This window comes from Vidua chalybeata, chromosome 13, assembly GCF_026979565.1.
Source record: "Vidua chalybeata isolate OUT-0048 chromosome 13, bVidCha1 merged haplotype, whole genome shotgun sequence".
In the NCBI taxonomy this organism is placed as follows: Eukaryota; Metazoa; Chordata; class Aves; order Passeriformes; family Viduidae; genus Vidua; species Vidua chalybeata.
The window spans coordinates 3,450,623-3,469,732 of record NC_071542.1 but is presented as its reverse complement, the minus strand read 5'-3'; the positions used below and the strand labels follow the sequence as shown (position 1 = coordinate 3,469,732).

The following is a 19,110-nucleotide window of genomic DNA, read 5'->3' as shown; positions in this document are numbered from 1 at the left end:
CAACCTGCACCCTGTGCAAGGCTTAGGTCTGCACAGTCCCCTGTAAGCCCCTTCAACCCACCACCCCACCCTTCAAATGACACATCTGGAAGGTCTCAGGCAGCCAGAATTTATTGAGGATAATTCAGTACCAGGAAAGGAACTGATCTCTCAGTACTAAAATTAACATGACTGTAATCAAAGATTAGATATTTTTTCTACCTCATCAGTACCTTGTTTGTGGCTCACAAACTCAGCAGGAAGGCATGGTATTCCCAAATAATTATGATTTTTTTTTTTGCAATTTGCAGTGGTAAAACCGTTGAGTGATGCTTTCCCATTATGTCTCATCTATGCTCCTTCCCATGTCAAAAGCAGCTGTGCCCCCCAACAGCTCCTTCATGGGAGGCACATAAGGACAGGGCTCTCAGCAGTCCCAGTTGTTTCCCTGCCTGCAGTGATCCCACGAGGAGCTGTTGGGGGGTGACATGGCAGACATGGTCCCAGCTGGTCTCCAAGGTTCCCCAAATCCTCGTTTCTGAGCTTTGAGAAGAGCATGGAGAGAATGACCTGAATGTGCCAGTGCTTCCCATGGAGTGGGGAGGGCCAGGCTTTGTTCCACAGCTGTTCGGTCCCTGAGCACCCACGAGGGAAGGGGGGATATTCACATAGGGCTATTTTGCATCCAGGGATTGCCATGCAGGAAATGCTGCAGCCAGGGCAGTGCGGGATGGGAAGGGAGAGTGCCAGCAGCTCCACCCTTACTGTGCCACATGCCAGTGAAAACCTCCCTGGCATGGAGGAACCTGGCCAGGCTCTCCTGCACATGTGGTCTGTGAAGAAGAGCCACCAGCTGTGCAACCCATCATCTCTAATTCAGCATTTTGATTCGGTTGTCCATTTGTAGTTACCTGTTAATGCTCTAACTGTGTCTCCCAGTACCTTTCACCCTCATTACATGTGATTTTCTAGTTACAAGCAACAGGGATGAGGGCCAGGCACTGGGACAGCTCAGGGGCTCTGATCAGTGGGGTCACACTTCAGCATGACTTTGACCCCCTCACCCCTCTTGGTGGTCTCAAAGGCCTCCAGAGCCTTCTCCAGGGGAAAACGGTGCGTAACCAAGGGCTTGATGTTGATCCGCTTGGATGCGAGAAGAGCGATGGCCACAGGCCACCTGCAAGGGAAGCAGAGAGCAGGGGATGAGAGCAGCCACTAGTCTGGAGTCCAAGAAAAGAGCATGGAGCAGCCTGGATTGTCACAGTTATTTCCCTAGCCCAGGGAAGTTTTGCCTGCAAAGAACCTTCTGGTGTCTGGTATGGGAGATGGAACAAGCCAGCTGCTCTGGGCTGCTGAGCTCTGAGAAGACAGGTACTGCTAGTTGAGAGAGTAAGTGAAATCACAGGAAGCAAGTGAAAATCACAGGAAACTACTACTTTGGAAGCCCTGAACGAAAACCAAAACTGCCATGCTCCACACTCCTCTTGCCTGGCCTCTTGCCTGCACACTGACCATGGTGGAGCTCAAACTCATGGACTCAGTGCAGGAAGATAAAAGGAAAAGCCTCAGTCAGCTTCCAGCCTCTTCTCTGGCACAGAGTCCCTCACAGGGGTTGTGTTGTCACTCTGTTTAGAATCATAGAAACACTGAGATTGGAAAAGGTCTCCAAGATCATCAAGTCCAACCACGTATGGGCCAAATGAGAGCAACAGGGATAGGAGAGCAAAGGGATGCAGCAGTTAATCTAGTTCCCAAACTGCCTACTTAATAACACTTCTCATTTTAAGAAGGAGTGTGACAACATCCCATAAATCCTTCCTGGAGAGCTACAGATTAAGAAAAGAGACTTTCTCCATTAGCAAGAAAGTAGAGCTCTGAAGAATTTTAACTTGGAGACACATCAGCCCCCCCTGCATGAGACTCACGTGTTGCAGTAGCGGAATATCCCACGGATATCCACTTCCCGCACGGCAGCATTCACGATGGGCACCGTCACCATCTCAGGCCCCAGCCCCACCAGAACCAAGGTCCCACCAGAACGAGTGGCCTGGAGAGCAAAGACACAAACAGGTTACATTTTGCACAGCACAGTTGCAGGAGCCTGTGCAGGGTCTGTCAAAAATAAAGCCACCCTTTATGTCTGCAATGGACTGCCTGGGGCACAGCAGAGAAGCCAGGGAGAGGCAGGATGCTGTCAGGAGTCTGACAGAGTGAAACACGTGGTAATCAAAGCGACAAATTCAATCTTTTGAAAATCTCTGAAGGATTTTGGTAGGAATTCAAAATTCCTATTCTGAAAACCCCATTCTGAAAAATGGCTGGCATTTAGGACTACAAAAAGTACTTTGGGATTTCAGTGGGAGAGACTTAAAACTAAGAGCCTGATGCTCTACTGGAATTTCTCTTTTTGCAGTTTGTCCCATTCCCCTCCTGTCCTGTCACTCCACATTAATCTTCCCCCCATCCTCCTGTTTTAGCAAAACATCCCTTTCTTGCTTCTTTCATTCCTTCTGGAATTAATTTTCTTGATTATTCTTCTTATCTGGACATAAATACAATGGAAGCTGCTGTACTACTCCCTGGGTTTGGGGATCTTAATGGAGTCTCCTTGGTAAGTGGTTAAGCACCCAAGCATCAAATCAATTATCCCCACACTGATGTTAACACTTTAATTATCTCTCTTTAGCTTACTATCTAAGGAGCAGCTTCTCTCCCCACACCAAGCCCACTTAAATTAACCACTGTGGGAGTGAAATAGCTCATTCACTGAACCATCCCAGAAAAAAAAACAGACCAACACCATCACTAGTCTGCCTTTGGAACAAGTGGTACTCACATAAATTCCAGCCTGGATACAGGCTTGCACTCCTGTGCACTCCACAGTTATCTCAGGCATGCAGCCAAGCACACTTTCCACTTTGGAGGCCACCTCCTGTGGGGTCTCGTTCTTCACCTGAATGGTGAAATCTGCCCCCACCTCCTTGGCTTTCTGCAGGCGAGAGGCAGATAAGTCTGTGGAAAATAAACCAAGTCAAGAACTGGAGTATTATTTGAAAGAGGGGGAAGAACCTGAACCTGGCATCTGCTCACTACATGTGTGCACAGGACAGTGCACAACCAGAAGAGGTGAGGATTCACCCTTTCTTGGCAGGCAGAGAATGATCATAAAATCCTGGAATAGTTTGGGTTGGAAGCGACTTCAAAGCTGCACTCCACTTTGAAGTTCCATTCCCTGCCATGGGCAGTTTCTCTTTGGTACTGCCAGAACACTGAGAGTGTGCATCAAGAGAATAGACATGGCTATGGACAGCACCAAGAAATCTTTCCAACAGGAGACAACAGGCTCAGAGGATCATTAACACTTCTAACAGTGAGAACAGACCATGAGTTCTCCAAGGGCTTTCTCAAGGAACCCTCAGCAGGTGCCTTCAGCTGAGCGAACTGCAGAATGCATTAGTTGTAAGCAGTGTGTCTGCACTGTCACAGACCTGTCCTGCTCTTTACCCTCCTTGTAGCAGCTCTGGGGGCTGCTGAGCATCTCTCAGACAATTTTTGTCACAGATGAATGAGCAGGCAAGCCTATAAAGAAAAAAGGGAGTGGATCTGGTAATAAGGTGGACCTGAAACACTCCATTAACATGGAGCAACAAAGCTGGTGATGATAAACATCTGTGAGGACATGGCTGTACTCCTGCACTCTGTTCTGAGGGATCTTGACAGGGCTGTAAGTATCACCTGAAGATCCACAAGGGGTTTGTACCACCGACCAAACTGTCCTGCTGGGGCATCCCACATGCCCTGGAGGAAAGCCACTATTCCTCTATAGGCACCACTGGTAACCAGGTAACTCTGGAGATAAGGACATGGACAGCTGAGGAGAAGAGTGGGATTTCCCTGGAAGGAATCACCTCTTTTCCCTACACTAAAGCAGTGGTCTACAGGAGTCTGCATGCTGGCACTGGAAAAGATATAACAGCCAAGATTCCCTAGACCCAAAATTGAGGGGTGGCCTCCTCCCGGAGGTCCTGGGCTTAAAGACTCAGAAAATTATGCCTGTGGTAGGGGCATACACAGCAAAGAGGCAGGCTTCTCACCTGGGCACAGTCTTCAGAGAAATCAGAGATGGGGTGGGGTGAAAATATCAAGGGAAAGAGGAGGAGGCCAGTTCTCCAACATGAGAAGACCAGTTCTCCAACATGAGCCGCTCTGACTCAGCCACAGTACTGGGAGTGAGCCAGAGGCTCTACCCTGCCCATCCCACAGCAAAAATGATGGCACTCACTGGCAGGGCAGGGGATGCACAGGCACTCACTGGCAGGCCAGATGATGGACATGCCCCCATGGGAAGCTGGAAGGCTCGGGATGCCAAGTGTGGGCACACCTACCGAGGAGAGCTGGAGAAGGTATTTCAAGAAGGTGTAACAAAGGGTAATAAAATGCAGGCAAAAGAGGAAAAGTTGAGGCTGAAAAGAAAGGGCAGCATCACCCTGGAAGCCCCAGCATGGGCTCATTCCTGTGGCTGCAGGAGTCACCTTTGTCCCTCCCAAGCTCTGAGCAGTGGGCTCCAGGCCGTGTGTGGGGTCATGCTTGACCCCAGCTGAGTTGCATTCAGAGACCTCCCATGCACCAACTGCACAGCCAGGAGCTTTTTGAGGCACTTCAAGTGCTATGAAACACTTTTTCCCAGCATGGTTGGTGTCTCCCAAATCTCAGTGCATGGCAAGGAGACCACATGGATTCAACAGTCCTCTCAAGTAATGACTAAACTCCCTGTGAAGTTTGGTCTCACAATACCAGTTCACAGCAGACACAGATTCTGGATTCTACCATTTTTAACATCTCCTGAGTCACTATATGTATTTTAAATTATAAATATATATATAAATATTATACATGTATAATATAGAAATATATAAAATATTAGAGACATTCTAGTCTATATTTTACATATTTTATACTTTCTCTCTAGCAGAAATAATCCACAGGCTGTGTCCTAGAGTAACAAGGCAGCCAGTGCATTTCAAAGGGGCCACAAAATCACTTCCAGGCAGCAACAAATCACACATCTTCCCTGTAGCTGTCCTCTGGTTTGCTGACCTGCTCTGGAAGGAAGCCCTGGCTCTAAGCAGCACATGGAATGCAACAGCAATACTGCCAGCCCTGGCCAGGGCTGCAATAACATCTCATACACCTGAATCACCAGGAAGCACTTAGTGAAGCAGACAGATCTGCAGGTCACTGCATTGTTCAGAGCTCCAGACACTTGTGAGTCTTGGGAAGGATCAAGTCCTTTGCACTTTAAACCCACACAGCTCTTGGGAAACTGGTCAATTAAACAATTAATGACTTGCATCTTGCCTCTAGTCAGAAGTTTGTTTTCACTTCCCAGCCCCTGGAGCTAATTAAAATTTGGTTTGCTTCCAGTGAAGTTATTAAATTACCCTTAAGCTTGTCATGATGGTTTATGAGCCAACTTAAAAAGCAAATAAATACTCTTGATTATTCTCAGATTTTCTTTGTTCATCTTCTTTCTCAAAGGAGTTGAGCTCTGTACAGTTGCTCACCTCCCCTGACCTTGAATTCCAGGGCTTCTGGAAGCATCAACACCCAGAACTTCAGATTCAGACAGAACAGGGAGAATAATTTCCCTTAAGTAGGAATTATTAAGTGCACCTTCAGTGACAGACAGTGCAATGCAAGACAGCCCAACATGAACAGCTAAACTGTCCCTTCACTTACTGGGGAGGAAGGCTGATCTTTTACATGCACCTGAGGAGAAAAGCAGCTTTTCAGAGCAACAGCAAAGCAGAAGGACAGGAGAAGGTTGCCCATAAATATCAATCACAGCTACTCAGGAGTGGAGTAGAGAGAGACACAGATCTTTTGGAAGAGTAGATGAGGACCCGTGAAACAACCTGATCTTCTCACCCAACTGGAGCCCATTAAATATATCAAACACTCCAGGCAAGCCAAAGACAGAAGTTGTAGGAGGTGAGTTCTCACAAAAAAGCTTTTCTAAATATTTCTATACCTGTGAGAAACTTGTCAAAACAAACACAAACTTTTAAAGCCATAAATGTTGTACAGACAAAGCTCCTCACAGACACATGATAAAAACACAGGGCAATGAATTCAGATAATCTGGTAGCAAAGTACAAGAGGGCCTCTGTGGGCAGACAGGCGCCTCACAGGTGTTGGCTCCTAAAGCCAAAACAAAAAGCAGTTCCTTGAGACAGGCAGCAAAAACTCCAGCAGCACAAGCCAAACCAAACCCATTCCTCGCCTCATGTCACGTTCAAATATTTGACTTGGGACAGCACCTTCATGGTTTGAGCACCTCAGCCAAACCTCTCTCATGTAGAAGAGAAATCCACGAGTCAGAATCAGCACCTAGGCTAGCACATAAAGATAAGAAAGGGCAATTCCATGTATCCAAGCTTGCTGATCCTATAAACCAAGCACCAGGAACCTCCTGTGGCACATGACAGCCAGCTCAGCTTGCCAAGGTCCCCATCAGGAGCAGCTCCTGGTACTAGGGGGAAGACACACCCAGGCTGGAGCAGGAATGAGGGGCAGGCTGAGCCAGCTGCCTCAGACTCACCAACCCCACTCACCAAGCCTTCCCCACCCAGGGAATGGGCCACCCCCAGCCCCTGCACCAGCCCAGCTGGGCACAAGGTTCCTCGTACGTGATTCAGGAGGCAGAGCTATTTTTCCTGCTACAGCAAACATCATCCTCAAATGACAACACTTCACAAAATCTGAGGTGTGGACTGATCACATCCATCAAGCACACACACCTGCAGGGTGAGGCCAACACAGCTAAAAATGCCCTGGACTCAACAGCAGAAGGATTAAGGGAGGAGAATGCCTTGTGTTTTGTGTTTTGACCTGAGCTACTACTGAAGGATGTTTCTGTGAAGGCAAGAGGGTGGGACCTGAATTTTATCTCTTGGCCCAAAGTGGGTCAAGTAACACAGTAATGGAAAGGTCAAAAATACACCTGGCTCCAAGTATGGGAGGTGAGTAACAGCCTTCTGAGAGGTCAAGATCCTTTAGACCTTTGACATAAAAACTGCAGGAGTCTGTGCTCAATGTCCAGTGGCACCTCTAACTGCTCCTCCTGGGCATCACCACTCAGAAAGACTGAAGACTCATAGTGGGAGCTGGAAGCACCATTTCCAGACCCTGTTTAACCCCCAGGTGAAAATTTCAACCAGAGAACATCCTGAGGTTACTCCAGCTCTCCATCCTTCTGGGCAAGCTTGAGAGAGAGAGGGCCTGAACCTTAGAGGAGAGCTAGGAGGAGCTGGGCTAGGTTAGCATGGCAAAGAAAGGCGGAATGGAATGGCTGTCTCAACAGCCTGAAGGGCAGCTGCAAAGCTGATGAAGACTCCTTTCAGTTCTTCCATAAAGGGGGAATCTCCATAAATGACAGTTTGTGAGTGGACCCTAGAAAAAGCTGCGTCATTAAGAGATGCAAACCTGAAGAAGGTATCTCCAGATAGGAGATAGATGGAAACTCCTTCCTCAGAGGTTTTCCTGACACAGCTGGGCAAAGACATTCCTCCAAGCAGCAGCTCAACCAGAAATGTCCAGGACACAGTTATGCAAGAAACACCCATTTCTAAAATGCAGAGACCCTGAAAAGGCCATTTCAGTCACTGTGGATAACCAATGAAAAATGAAACCCCCAGCAGGAGCAGACAGAAGGACAGAGAAAGACCAGTGGAGAAGCACAGTGTGGCTGCACACAGAAAACAGTGGGCAAAAGCTGCCTGGGCTATCATCCAGCACTACCAGAGGTAAAAATAACCTGCTAAGATCAAACCACTCTGGAAGGGTGGTCAGGTACTGGAACAGGCTGTCCAGGAAAGTGGTAGAATCACCATTTCTGGAACTGTTCAAAAAACATGTGGATGAGGCACTTATATGGACATGGTTGGGCTTGGCAGTGCTGGGTTAATGGTTGGACTCGATGATCTAAGTGTTTTTTTCCAACCTTAATGATTTTGTGATTCTGTATGGTGGGAAACAGGCACACTCTGAAAGGGCTAAAAGGACTTACCAGTAACCACCACGACTGCTGCACCCATCATCTTAGCAACAATCACATTAACGAGGCCGATTGGTCCTGGGTACAAAGGGGACAAAGAGAACATGTACCACTGACAGGCAGCATCAGCCCCACCCCTGAACATGCCCAGAGCTCAGCGTGTTCCTGGCCAAAGGAGGCTTTGGCAGCCCCAAGGTCTCCCTCATCCCTCACCCCTTCCAGCAGAGCCCAGATCAGAGCCTGAGCCTGCCCATCCCCTCCCAGTAGGCAGGGAACACAAGGACTAGCTATGATCACTGTACCAGAGCCAGACACGAAGACTTTGCTTCCCAGAGTGACTCCCGCTCGTTTGCAGGCATGGATTCCCACTGAGAGGGGCTCGATAAGGGCTCCTTCCTCAAAGGTGACATTATCTGGAAGCCTGCAAGAATGGGACACAAGGAACAGTCACAATGTAGGTCATGAGGGTGATGGGGAAAGCCATGAGACTCAAAAACCAAACATGGGTGTAAAACACAGTAGCAAAACACACTGCCACCTGTGGTCAGAGAAATAAGCTGGAATACACTTCAAGAGATTTCATTGCTTCTTTTCCTCATCTGAAGCAGCATCAAGTGCACCTGAAGCATTTTTCAGTGAGGTTTTGCCCAAGCACCACACCCAGGGGCCCACAAACTTCCCCACATCAACTCTCTAGTACTTGGTGAGTCAACAAGGATTCCTTTGCCACTCATTCCCTTTAGAATAAACCCCCCAGTTGCATATATACCACCCTATGGCTCATCCACCAGTGAGCTCCCAGAGCCCTCACCAGGGTTGAATCAGCTTTTAGAAAACATCCTGCTGCCAAAGGTGAGGCCACCAGGAAAGGCAGCCAGATCCAGGTCTCCCCATAACAACCAGGATCACCTTCCCTGATGCACCAAGTATTTTAACAAGTGGACTAGTCCCAGTATGCATCCTCCCAGCAGTCAGGGACAACGTGTGCAGTGAGTATCATACACCTTTTGGACAAAAGCAATCCTGTAATGCAGCCAACATAAGTGACAGAAAAAAGCAGAGGAAGTGAAACCCTTCTGAACTGCTGAAAGAAATCAATCTCAGCCCCAAAACACTGCCCATCAGCAAACCACTAGTGTGGGTTCTCACACTGTTCTGGAAGCTGTGCCTGCCAGGAGAGTCAGCAGGGACAGTGACAGTGACAGCACTGGGAAGCTCAAGGTCAGATCTCAGCCAGGCCAATGTGAAGCCAAAGAAATGGAAATGATGGCTGTGGGAAGACAGCTCTAAGATACCTGCATATCCCTTATTTCCAAGAGGCTTTAAAGGTCTGACTCCAAGAGTTCTGTTGTCACAGAGTCTGGCATCATGTTTGCTACTGCTGGGTTTGGGCACTGCCCTGTCAATGGGGAGGGCAGCATCACAGCATGATCCCACTTCCATCAAGTTACTTGGAGCACCCAACACAGAGTCTGTCCACCAGCAGGACACACATCCATCTCCCTAGGGACACAATAACTGCCCAAATATGTGAAAGCTCAATGAGCTCACCCATCATCTGTTCTCAGCAAATCTGTGCTGGCAGAGTGGCTGTGTGCCAGGCAATCCACTCTACATGAGCCAGCCACAGCACTGCTGATCTGAAACTGGGAGCACCAGGTCCAGGCTTTGCATCCCAAAGCTATAAAATTAAAATAAAATAAAAATAATAAATAAATAAATAAAAAAAATAAAATAAAATAAAATAAAATATAAAATAAAATAATAATAAAATAAAATAAATAAATATATAATAAAATATAATAAAATAAAATAGTCAAAGTAATATTTGCTCAAATTGGAGGAAAAAAGCAAAAGCCTGGAAGAAGCCAGCTACAAACCAGCCACTTCCTCTCAAGCAAAAACTTGTGATGCTGTCAGAAAATGTTATTTTGATACACAGGAAATTGATGACAGTGGGTCTGGACAGTGAGATGCTAGTCCCATCCATACCAGCACCTCATCCTGACAGCAGCTGCTTGGTATCTGTTTTGAAAGCTTCCTGCCTGAGGAGTCTCAGGAGAAGAGCAGTCAAGTGCCTCCTTCCGACTGACATGATCCTGAATGCTTTCTGTGCAGACACCAAAGATCAATCCCAAGGATGTTCCTGTTCATGGAAGTACCAGCTCCATCCACACTGAAAAAGAACAAGCTCCACAGGTAGAGCTGCCTCAGGGGGACACTACTGGGGCACTACTTGTTAAAGGCACTTAAGTGGGTATAACATCATACAAGTTTTTTCAGGTCTTTGGAGTATTTGAGGCCCTGGTACAGGTTGCCCAGAGAAGCTGTGGCTGCCCCATCCCTGGAAGTGTTCAAGGTCAGGCTGAATGGGGCTTGGAGCAACCTGGGATAGTGGAAGGTATCCCTGACCACAGTAGGGGGTGGAGTGGGAAGAACTTTAAGGTGCCTTCCAAACTGAACCCTTTTGAGATTCTATGATTTGCCAGAGTGTTTAAGCACAGATTTGCTTCTAAGCCTATGGGCCAGTGCTGCCACAATTAATAACATATTCAAGTTTGCTGAACTGGACATGAAAACAGATATGTTGTAATGCTGGTAGCTTTGTGGAGACACTCAGAAACACATGAACAAACAGCTCAGCAGGGCTACTGCTTCTCTTCCTGCTCTGCTCAAAGTGGGGTGACTTTGTTTCAAACGACAGAGTGAGACGTCACCAGTCACCCTGGTGTTTCCTGAAAAGCAGCAGCAAAACTCAGCTCAAAGAACCAGACAAAGACCTTCAGGCACCGGCCTAGGAAGGCAAGGATATGAAAAGAGACAGGAGAGAAACCAAGAGCAGGGAGCAAATGGGAAAAGGAAAATAATTAAAGGGTAAACCAGTGGTGATATCCCAGGAGACATGCAAGAAATGTTTATGTCTGGCACCTGAGGGGATAAACTGTCTGCCTGACAAACCCTTTGTGAAGTGGCTGCCATCCAAGCTTAGGCATGTTATTTATGGATCAGAAAGCAATAAAACCTGTTGGGATCACATAAAGAGTTTTCCAAAGGGCCAAGAGGTGATGGATGCAGCTAATCTCCCCCCAGGGAGTGTATATTTCTCTGTGGAGGGAGCATGGACTGACTTGTAGCAGTAGTTTGCACTGTGCTTGTAGTAGCGGCACAGGTTCCCGTCGTCGGGGGGTGTTGCGCAGAAGAAGATGGTCGGGGACAGGTTGTAGCGCCCAGTTTTGCAGAACTCATCCATCTCCCTTGGGACACCCGGCTCGATGGCCACACGGTCACCTGCCAGGAGGAAAGCAGATGGACTGGGTCAGGGACAGGGTGGCACACAAGCAGGAATAGCACCAAAAACCACAGAAACACCGGCACCATAAAGGCAAGAGGGACATGAGGAAGCTCTTGCTGCACACACCAGGCTGGTTCCCAATGCTCCCTTCACAGCAGCCTCATCACCAAGATCTTCCCAGCTACTTGGAAAGAGATGGTGTTTCAGAGGCACAGGCACAGATGTAAGCTCAGCCCCACACACACCTTCCCCCAGCTGCCTTGCAGCTAACCTCAGCAGATGAAGGGGCAGCCCCCAGGCAATCACACTGTGATTTTGCTGAATCTGTTGAAGAGGAAATCTGAGGATGGAGCAGGTGAGCTCAGCTAGTCACCACGCTTCCAGCTGGAAAGAGCTGTCCCTTGAGAATCATAGAATCAAGGAAGTATTTGTGTTGGAAGGGACCTTAAAACTCAGCTTGTTCCACTCCTTGCCATGGGAAGGGACACCTTCCACTACCCCAAGCTGCTTCTAGCCCTGTCCAACCCAGCCTTGAACACTTCCAGGGATGGGACAGCCACTGCTTCTCTGAGCAACCTGTGCCAGGGCCTCCCCACCCTCACAGGGAAGGAAGCTTAAGGTACAGAACACCCAGGAGCCTGGCAGGATTTATCTGGGAACAGAGACAGCTTGGTGCTACAACAGAGTAGTTCAGGGTACAGGAAGGACACATGCTGCAGGACAAACAGCTATTATTTAATTGCAGTCACAAAGCAGGATGGACTAGAGAAAACAGCGTGAGCATAGTACAACTTGCAAGTACACAAGGGACACTAAGCCTCACATTTATTTGGCAGAGGAATCAGAGCCAAACCTCTGAGCAAAGCTCTCCACCAACAGGTTTTCAGGCAGACACGGGGATAAGTAGGATGGAAGTAAAGAGCCATCTAGGCCACTGCATCCCCTCTGAGCTGGCCAACAAGAGGTGTCTGACAGGACAGGGGCAGGACAGGCACATACTGAATACTCTCCCAGCCTCACTTTATACGCAGCAGTGAGGCCTCCCAAGTCGCAGGTGGTTTGTTTGTATTTAGTAACACTCAATAACTTCTCCTTCCACCACATAAACTATGTGGTCTGCTATATCTCAGGTGAATGCTGAACCTCACTGTGCCTTGCTCTGGTGCTGGAGCAACCGGAGAATGGGCAAGCTGTTCTGCCAGCCCTCCATGAGTCTTCACATACTTGAGCAGTCTCTCTAGCTCTCAATTCAAGTCCCTGACTTGGACATTTGTCAGAGATGCTGCTCCACAAGTCGTTATCTCCTTGTCCTCCTCTGAACCCTTCTCACTTGTTTTACATCCTTTTGGAAAGGAGGAGACCAGAATTGCATGCAGAGTTCCTGATGTGCACTGACATCTGCTGAGTCTCTGTCCCCTTCCCAACAGTAATTTGCATTTTCACTGCTGTGGAGCCAATGCTGCTATGCACAGTGTCAGAGCCAAAGGTCTCACCCCTCAGCAGTGATGGTCAGCGCAGCATTTTAGATATGAAGCTGGTTTTGTTTGTTCTGTCATGGGATATCACTTTGTGTTTGCCCGCATTGAATCCCGCCTGCATCAAATCCCACTTTCATCTTCCTGGCACCTCTCTGGTCTCTCTGTAACTCTTGCTGGCTCTCCCCTACGTCCTCTCCACCTTGCCTAATTGCTGTCATCAGCAGACTTTACAAAATTCCCTGCTAAGTCCATTTTCTAAGATATTCATGAGCACAGCGAGCTGTGGAGGTCCCACCACAGGGCCTGGAGCAGTGGCTCCAGTGACCTCTGCACTGCAGGAGGCCGTTTGCTTCTTCAAGAGCACACACAGAGAAAAAACACTCACAGCTGGTTGCTGGCAAGAGCTAGAGATGTGGTTTCTGAAACTTTATCAAGCCTCCTTAAATGGCACCTTGTACCAGTATATACTCTGCTTTGCATTAAAATAGAGCCAGGCCAGCTCAACACAACCCAGGATAAAGCTACCTAAGGAATATCACATACTAGTGGCCAAGATGGGCCACTAACTGCAGATGACTAACTGCAGCCCAGTGACACTTCTTGAAGGAGGTCACACTGTGAGTTCAGAACTTCAGATAAATTTACATGACAGAAAAAACCACAGCCTGTTATCGACAGATTCTCGGAACAGATTAGGAGGAAAACAAACAAATGGGTTTGGTTCCAGATACCTGGTTTCAGATGAGTCACCCCAAAGCCCACTTTTATGACAGTCCCGGAAGCTTCATGTCCCAACACCATGGGATCCTTGACAACAAAATCCCCGATTCGACCGTGCTGCCAGTAGTGAACGTCAGAGCCACAGATCCCAACGGAATGCATGCGCAGGAGGACCTCTGCCAGAAAAGGAGGGAGGGTTCCTTGTAGAAAAACTGACCTTCTTAGGCACTGGCAGAGCAGCACGTGGGCCCCACAGCAAAGGCCAAGCCAGCATCGACACATCCATATTTACCAGCATTCAATCAACACACCAGAATTGTGCGTGCACACATCGGAAGAGTGGCACGTTCATGAGCCACCTGCTGAAATACAAAACTATGCAATGATTCACAAAGCAAGAAAGCTTGAAATAGGGTAAGACAAAAGCCGATGTCAATAAAAATACGGTCAACAAAGTAATGCAATTTAAGAGGGGTGTTATTATTGCTGGAGTAGGAATAAAATAGCAAGTCCATTTAATTTTCCCTTCTCCCAAAGCTATGATTTCAGCCCCAGAGAGTTTGTGAATCAAATTTCTATCAGCCCATATGCCCATTCTATTAATGTTTAGTCCTGCATGAGATCATATGACATGTCCCAAGAGCCATTTACTGTGACATACATGAATTGATGGAACAGGAAGCAAAAAAAGTCAGATAAAGGTTTTTTTCTGTGACTGCTCCAGCTCTTCTTTTCAGCTGGAAAAGCAGCATTATCTGTTTCAGCCACACAATTGTTTTTTGGATAATTTTGTACTTCCTCAGAAATATTTTATATTATTAAGGAACAACAAAAGAGAATGAGAAAACAAAGAGAGAAGTAAAGAAAGCAGCCAAAATCAGTTATCTATAGACTTACCATTAGGACCTGGTTCTGGAATTGGACGGTTTTCCTACAGACAAAAGGAATAAAAAAAGCATTTAGCTGCTTGTTCATATCCCTGGGAATATCTGTGGAAACTTAGCTCTGGTTAGCTCAGGTAAATCCATAAGCAGACAAGGGTTTTGGTTCTGTCTGCTCCATAAGACACGGCTGTGCCACATGGAGGCTGCTCCTAAGCTCCCCTCATTTTCCACGCTCAGTGGAATAACACAGGTAGCTGTAGGAGTAAGTACACTGCCAGCTTGTAAATCCACTCTCCAAATTATTTTGTAGTGAATTCCCTTTCCCAGCCCAGACAACAGACACATACTAAATTTCCCTGCACTGGAGAAGCCCCAAAATTTCAGCTGAATCCTTCATCCATCTCATTGGCTGACAAAAAAAAAAATCACCTTTTGTAACCAGGAAGATTCTGAACTGCCAGTTCTATAAAGTCTTAATATTGCAGGGCTTATATTATTATTTTAAATAATACAAAACTTTTTTTTTTACTACATAATGATAGAATAACAGAATCACAGAATGGTTTGGGTTGGAAAGGACCTTAAAGCTCATCTCATTCTACACCCTGCCATGGGCAGGAATACCTTCCACCTTGGACCAGGTTGCTCCAAGCCACATCCTTGAACACTTCCCAGGATGGGGCAGCCACAGCTTCTCTGAGCAACCCGTGCCAGGCCTCAGCAACCTGTGCCAGTAATACATAATTTACATATAAGATTTATACATGATATAGACATAATGACTTATACCTAGTAATGTATACATTCACGTTCTCTTGTAATTGCCATGCCACCTCTTTATGGGATGAATGACAAAACCAAAGCTAGAAAAGTGCCCCACAGGGGCAAAACCCAAAAAGTCTGCAGGGCTTTTGCCTTCACTGAGCTCCCTCAACTGCCTCCAAAGCCAAAGGAATAATTTTGCTGGGTTTTACAACACCAGGACAATATAATACCCACCCTGAGGATTATGTCTCTAAGAAAAGCCCCCCAGAATAGTGCTAACAATAAACCCTTAAAAATTCATTTGCTGCTCAAACTGTGAGGTGCACTGTTCTGCATTTTAACTGTTTAAATCCCAGTATATTCCTCAACTCCTATTTTGTACTTCAGCATTCTAAACATCATGGAAAGACAAACTCTGTAAATATGTTCTCATATGACTAAACTGACTGAAATTGTCCATGTTCAGACCTGTATCTGCAATTTTTCTGTGTGGGGGGTTTGTTTTTTTACACTGAGGACACAGCCCAGAGCATTATTTCGAAAAGAGGTCAATCTAGAAGTAACCTCTTTTATAGAAAATGCAATAAGCACAGGATCTGGTGACACACCAGAGGTACAGACCACCTCAGACTGAACAGAAATGAGAGATAAAGCAAACTTCTAGCTGAAAGTGTTTGTGGGAGGAAAAAAAACCCAAAACCACTATATTTTTTTCTGGCAATTATCAACTGTGCCCAGAAAACCTAGACATCTTGGTGGGAAGTGAATTCTGCAGCCTGATTTGGAGAAAATAGGAGTGACCAAAGTGGGGAACACCAAAGACACAAATTCTGCTCGTTGCCTGTCATTCACTGAGAAGTTCAGAAATGGTGACTGGTAAAGTAAACACAGCAAATCTTTTCTGTGAAAGGAGACATGGAAAGAGAAGTCATAGTACAAGTATAAAACCAACAAATCCTTAACAGGCAGCAAAGAGGAACCTGTGCAACTACCTAAGGACAAGAGGAGAGTCCACAAAAAAAAAAGCAAACACATTTTCACACAGCACATGGATCACAGCAACTCTGCCTATGGGAAACATGTCCAAAAATCAAGAAAGGTGTGGGATTTACGGGAAGATGGCATCACCCAGCTTTGGGTATCAATAACAGATAACAAGTTCAGAGTTCACTGCTGAGACTACTCCTACTACCATTGGGTCAATACAGTGAGCACCATCCACATCGTGGAAAGAAACTTCAGAGAAGCCCAGGATGATCACACAAGGTGCTGCCGGTGAGGCAGGAGGGCACTGGTGACCAGCTTTAAGGTCTCCAGCAGTACTAATATCCAAGGAAAACTCTCACATCTGGGTGTAAGCCAGTTTAGAGACCAGCCACACAGATGTGATGGAGTCCACCTTCACAAGTCTCAGACACCTTTCTTAAATCACAGGGGTTTGGAAACGTGTTCTTGAGCTAGAGGGACCACCTCAGTCCTCAACCCATTTTGATTTATTTTGGTAGTCAGGCTACATGTGACTGTTGGGAAAGCATAATTGTGTCAAAGGTGCCTGGGAGCAGCCTGGGAGCCACCAGGAGCCACCTACACGGCACTGCTCAGGCTTTGGCACATGTGGCTTCAGCTGGGCGGGAATGGTAAAGAATCAACCACTTCCGTGGTAATCGTCCCCTGAACAAGGTGTGTATCCAAAGTCTGTGTGTTCCCGAGAGCTCTCCTGCCAGGACTCTGTGTACAGAAAGCTGCCTGCCAATGTCTGCCTGTGAAAATCTTCCTTCCCTGCTTTGGCACCCACCAAACTGGAAAACACCACTCTCCAGCAGCGCCATAGTGATTCAGCACCCAGAAAGAGCTGAGCATTAGCAGCCAGAGAAGCAGAACGAGCTTAAAGAACTAAAAAAGTACTTTAAAATACTCCAACAAATATATATATATATATATATTTGTATTTATATATAAAATAAAAGCTCCCCCCTGTCCGGGAGGGTCCTCCAGCATCTGCTCCCCCTAAACCCTCTGTCCTGCTGCTCACCTGGGCTCTGACAGCCCAAAGGAGCAACAACCACTCTCCACCGCTGCTCCCTGGGAGGGCCGGTCTCAGCTGTGAGAATGGCTAATTGCGGGGGTGGGGGGAGAAGTTTTTTGCAGATTCTGGGTTTCAGGGATAAAAGGTTCTCCACCCAGAGTTGGCAAAGATCTCAAAGATTATCCCCTCCTGTGATCCCTAAGTGCATTCTGCAGCTGAAACCTTTCCAAGATCGGAAAACCAGAAAATATACACAATAGAACTTGCAAACTTGCCAGAACCAGCTAAAATAAGTCATGCTTCTGATACTGTTGCATCCGTCTACTTCCTTGAATGAGTGTATCTATGAATTTATTTTTCTTGCAAAAATGTTGCACCTCCCAGGCACACGGGCTGGTGCTTTTTTTTTTTTTTTTTTTTTTTTCCGTCCGGGTCATTCCCTGCTACGCTGTGAAGGCTTCCCCACAGACGGGATGGCAGGGCCCAGCCATGGGACACCCCCGAATTTGCGTCCCCGCGCCCCGCAGGCCTCCCCCTGCCGTGGCCACTGGCGGCTGGGGGCCGGCTCGGGCTCACCCGGAGCCGGGTGGAACCGGGGCTGCGGTCCGGACACCGCTGGTGCCCCGGGCTCGCCCCGGGCCCGCGGGGGCCGTTCCCGCCCCGCCGTCTGCCGAGCGCGGCCCCGCCGCCCCCGCCCGGCCCCGGCGCCTCCCGGCCGTACCAGGCGCAGCTCCCCGGCTCGGTGAACCACCACGGCCACGTTCTGCCCCGGCGCCGCCATGGCTCAGCTCGCCGCGGCCCCGGGTCCAAGGATCGCTGCCGGGGGGGCCGCCCGTGCTCCGGCCCCCGCCCGCCCGCGGGCCCGGCACCGCCCCCCGGCACCGAGCGGGCACGGCCGGCTCCGGGCACGACCCCAGCGCCGGGCCCAACTCCAGCTGCAGCTCCAGCTCCTGGCCCATCTCCGGGCCCAGGTGCTCCAGCTCCAGGCCCCAGCTGTGATTCCAGGACTCAGCCTCTGCTCCGGGTCCAGCCCCAGCTGCAGCCTCAGCCCCTACCCTGGCACGAGCTCCAGCTCCAGTCCCATCTCCGGGCCCATCTCTGGGGGTCAGGTCCCCTGGCACCAGCTCCAGCCCCAGCTCCGATTCCGGGCCTCAGCCCCTGCTCCGGATCCAGCCTCCGCTCCAGCCCCAGCTGCAGCCACAGCTCCAGGCTCTAACCCCAGCTCCAGTTTCAGGCCCTGGCTCCAGCTCCAGTGCCTGCTCCAGCCCTGGCTCCCAGGCCAGTTCCAGCCTCACTGCCCCAGCTCCAGGCCCCAGCTCCAATTCCAGCTCCAGCTTCAGCCCCATCTCCAGTCCCGACCCCAATTCCAGCCCCAACCACTGCTTCCAGGCCCGATCCCAGCCTCTGCTCCAGCTCCAGGCCGTGCTGGTGACAACACTGCACCGTGCATTTTGACTAAAATTCAATAAAATGTGGTCTGTAGGCTTTCCCTGGACATGACACAATTGGAATGTGGTTATCTCAGCTGCAGAAATAGCTTATTGGGGGAAAAAATGGAGACTTCAGGGATTTTGGGTTTTGGGGACAAAAGGTTTTCTGCTCAAATGGAGTTGACAAACATTTCAAATAGATTATCCCATCCAGTGTCATTGAATCATGGAATCGTGGAATATTCTGGGTTTAAGGTACCCACAAGGACCATTGAGTCCAATTCCTGTCCCTGCACAGACACCCCAACAGTCCCACCCTGTGCCTGAGAGCATTGTCCAAACACTCCCTGAGCTCTGGCAGCCCTGGGGCAGTGCCCATTCCCTGGGGAGCCTGTTCAGTGCCCCACCACCCTCTGAGGAAGAACCTTTTCCTCATATCAAACCTAACCCTCCCCTGACACAGCTCCAGCTGTTCACTCG

The 19,110-nt window shown here is 48.4% G+C and overlaps 1 protein-coding gene across 2 annotated transcripts; it reads right to left on the bottom strand.

The window, feature by feature from the left end:
- Positions 1-93: 93 nt before the first annotated feature.
- On the bottom strand, positions 94-18,638 carry SORD (sorbitol dehydrogenase). 2 transcript variants are annotated; one of them, XM_053955200.1, is made up of 9 exons: positions 17,922-18,637; positions 14,423-14,456; positions 13,537-13,701; positions 11,164-11,323; positions 8,338-8,456; positions 8,048-8,113; positions 2,816-2,991; positions 1,905-2,026; positions 94-1,156 (listed from the first exon to the last, which is right to left on the bottom strand). In XM_053955200.1, the coding sequence occupies exons 1-9, from the start codon at positions 17,979-17,981 to the stop codon at positions 991-993; spliced, it is 1,068 nt and encodes a 355-aa protein (XP_053811175.1). In that variant the 5' UTR covers positions 17,982-18,637; the 3' UTR covers positions 94-990. The 2 variants fall into 2 exon arrangements, with proteins under 2 accessions (XP_053811175.1, XP_053811176.1); XM_053955201.1 differs by lacking the exon at positions 13,537-13,701 and having other exon boundaries at positions 17,922-18,638.
- Positions 18,639-19,110: the final 472 nt, after the last annotated feature.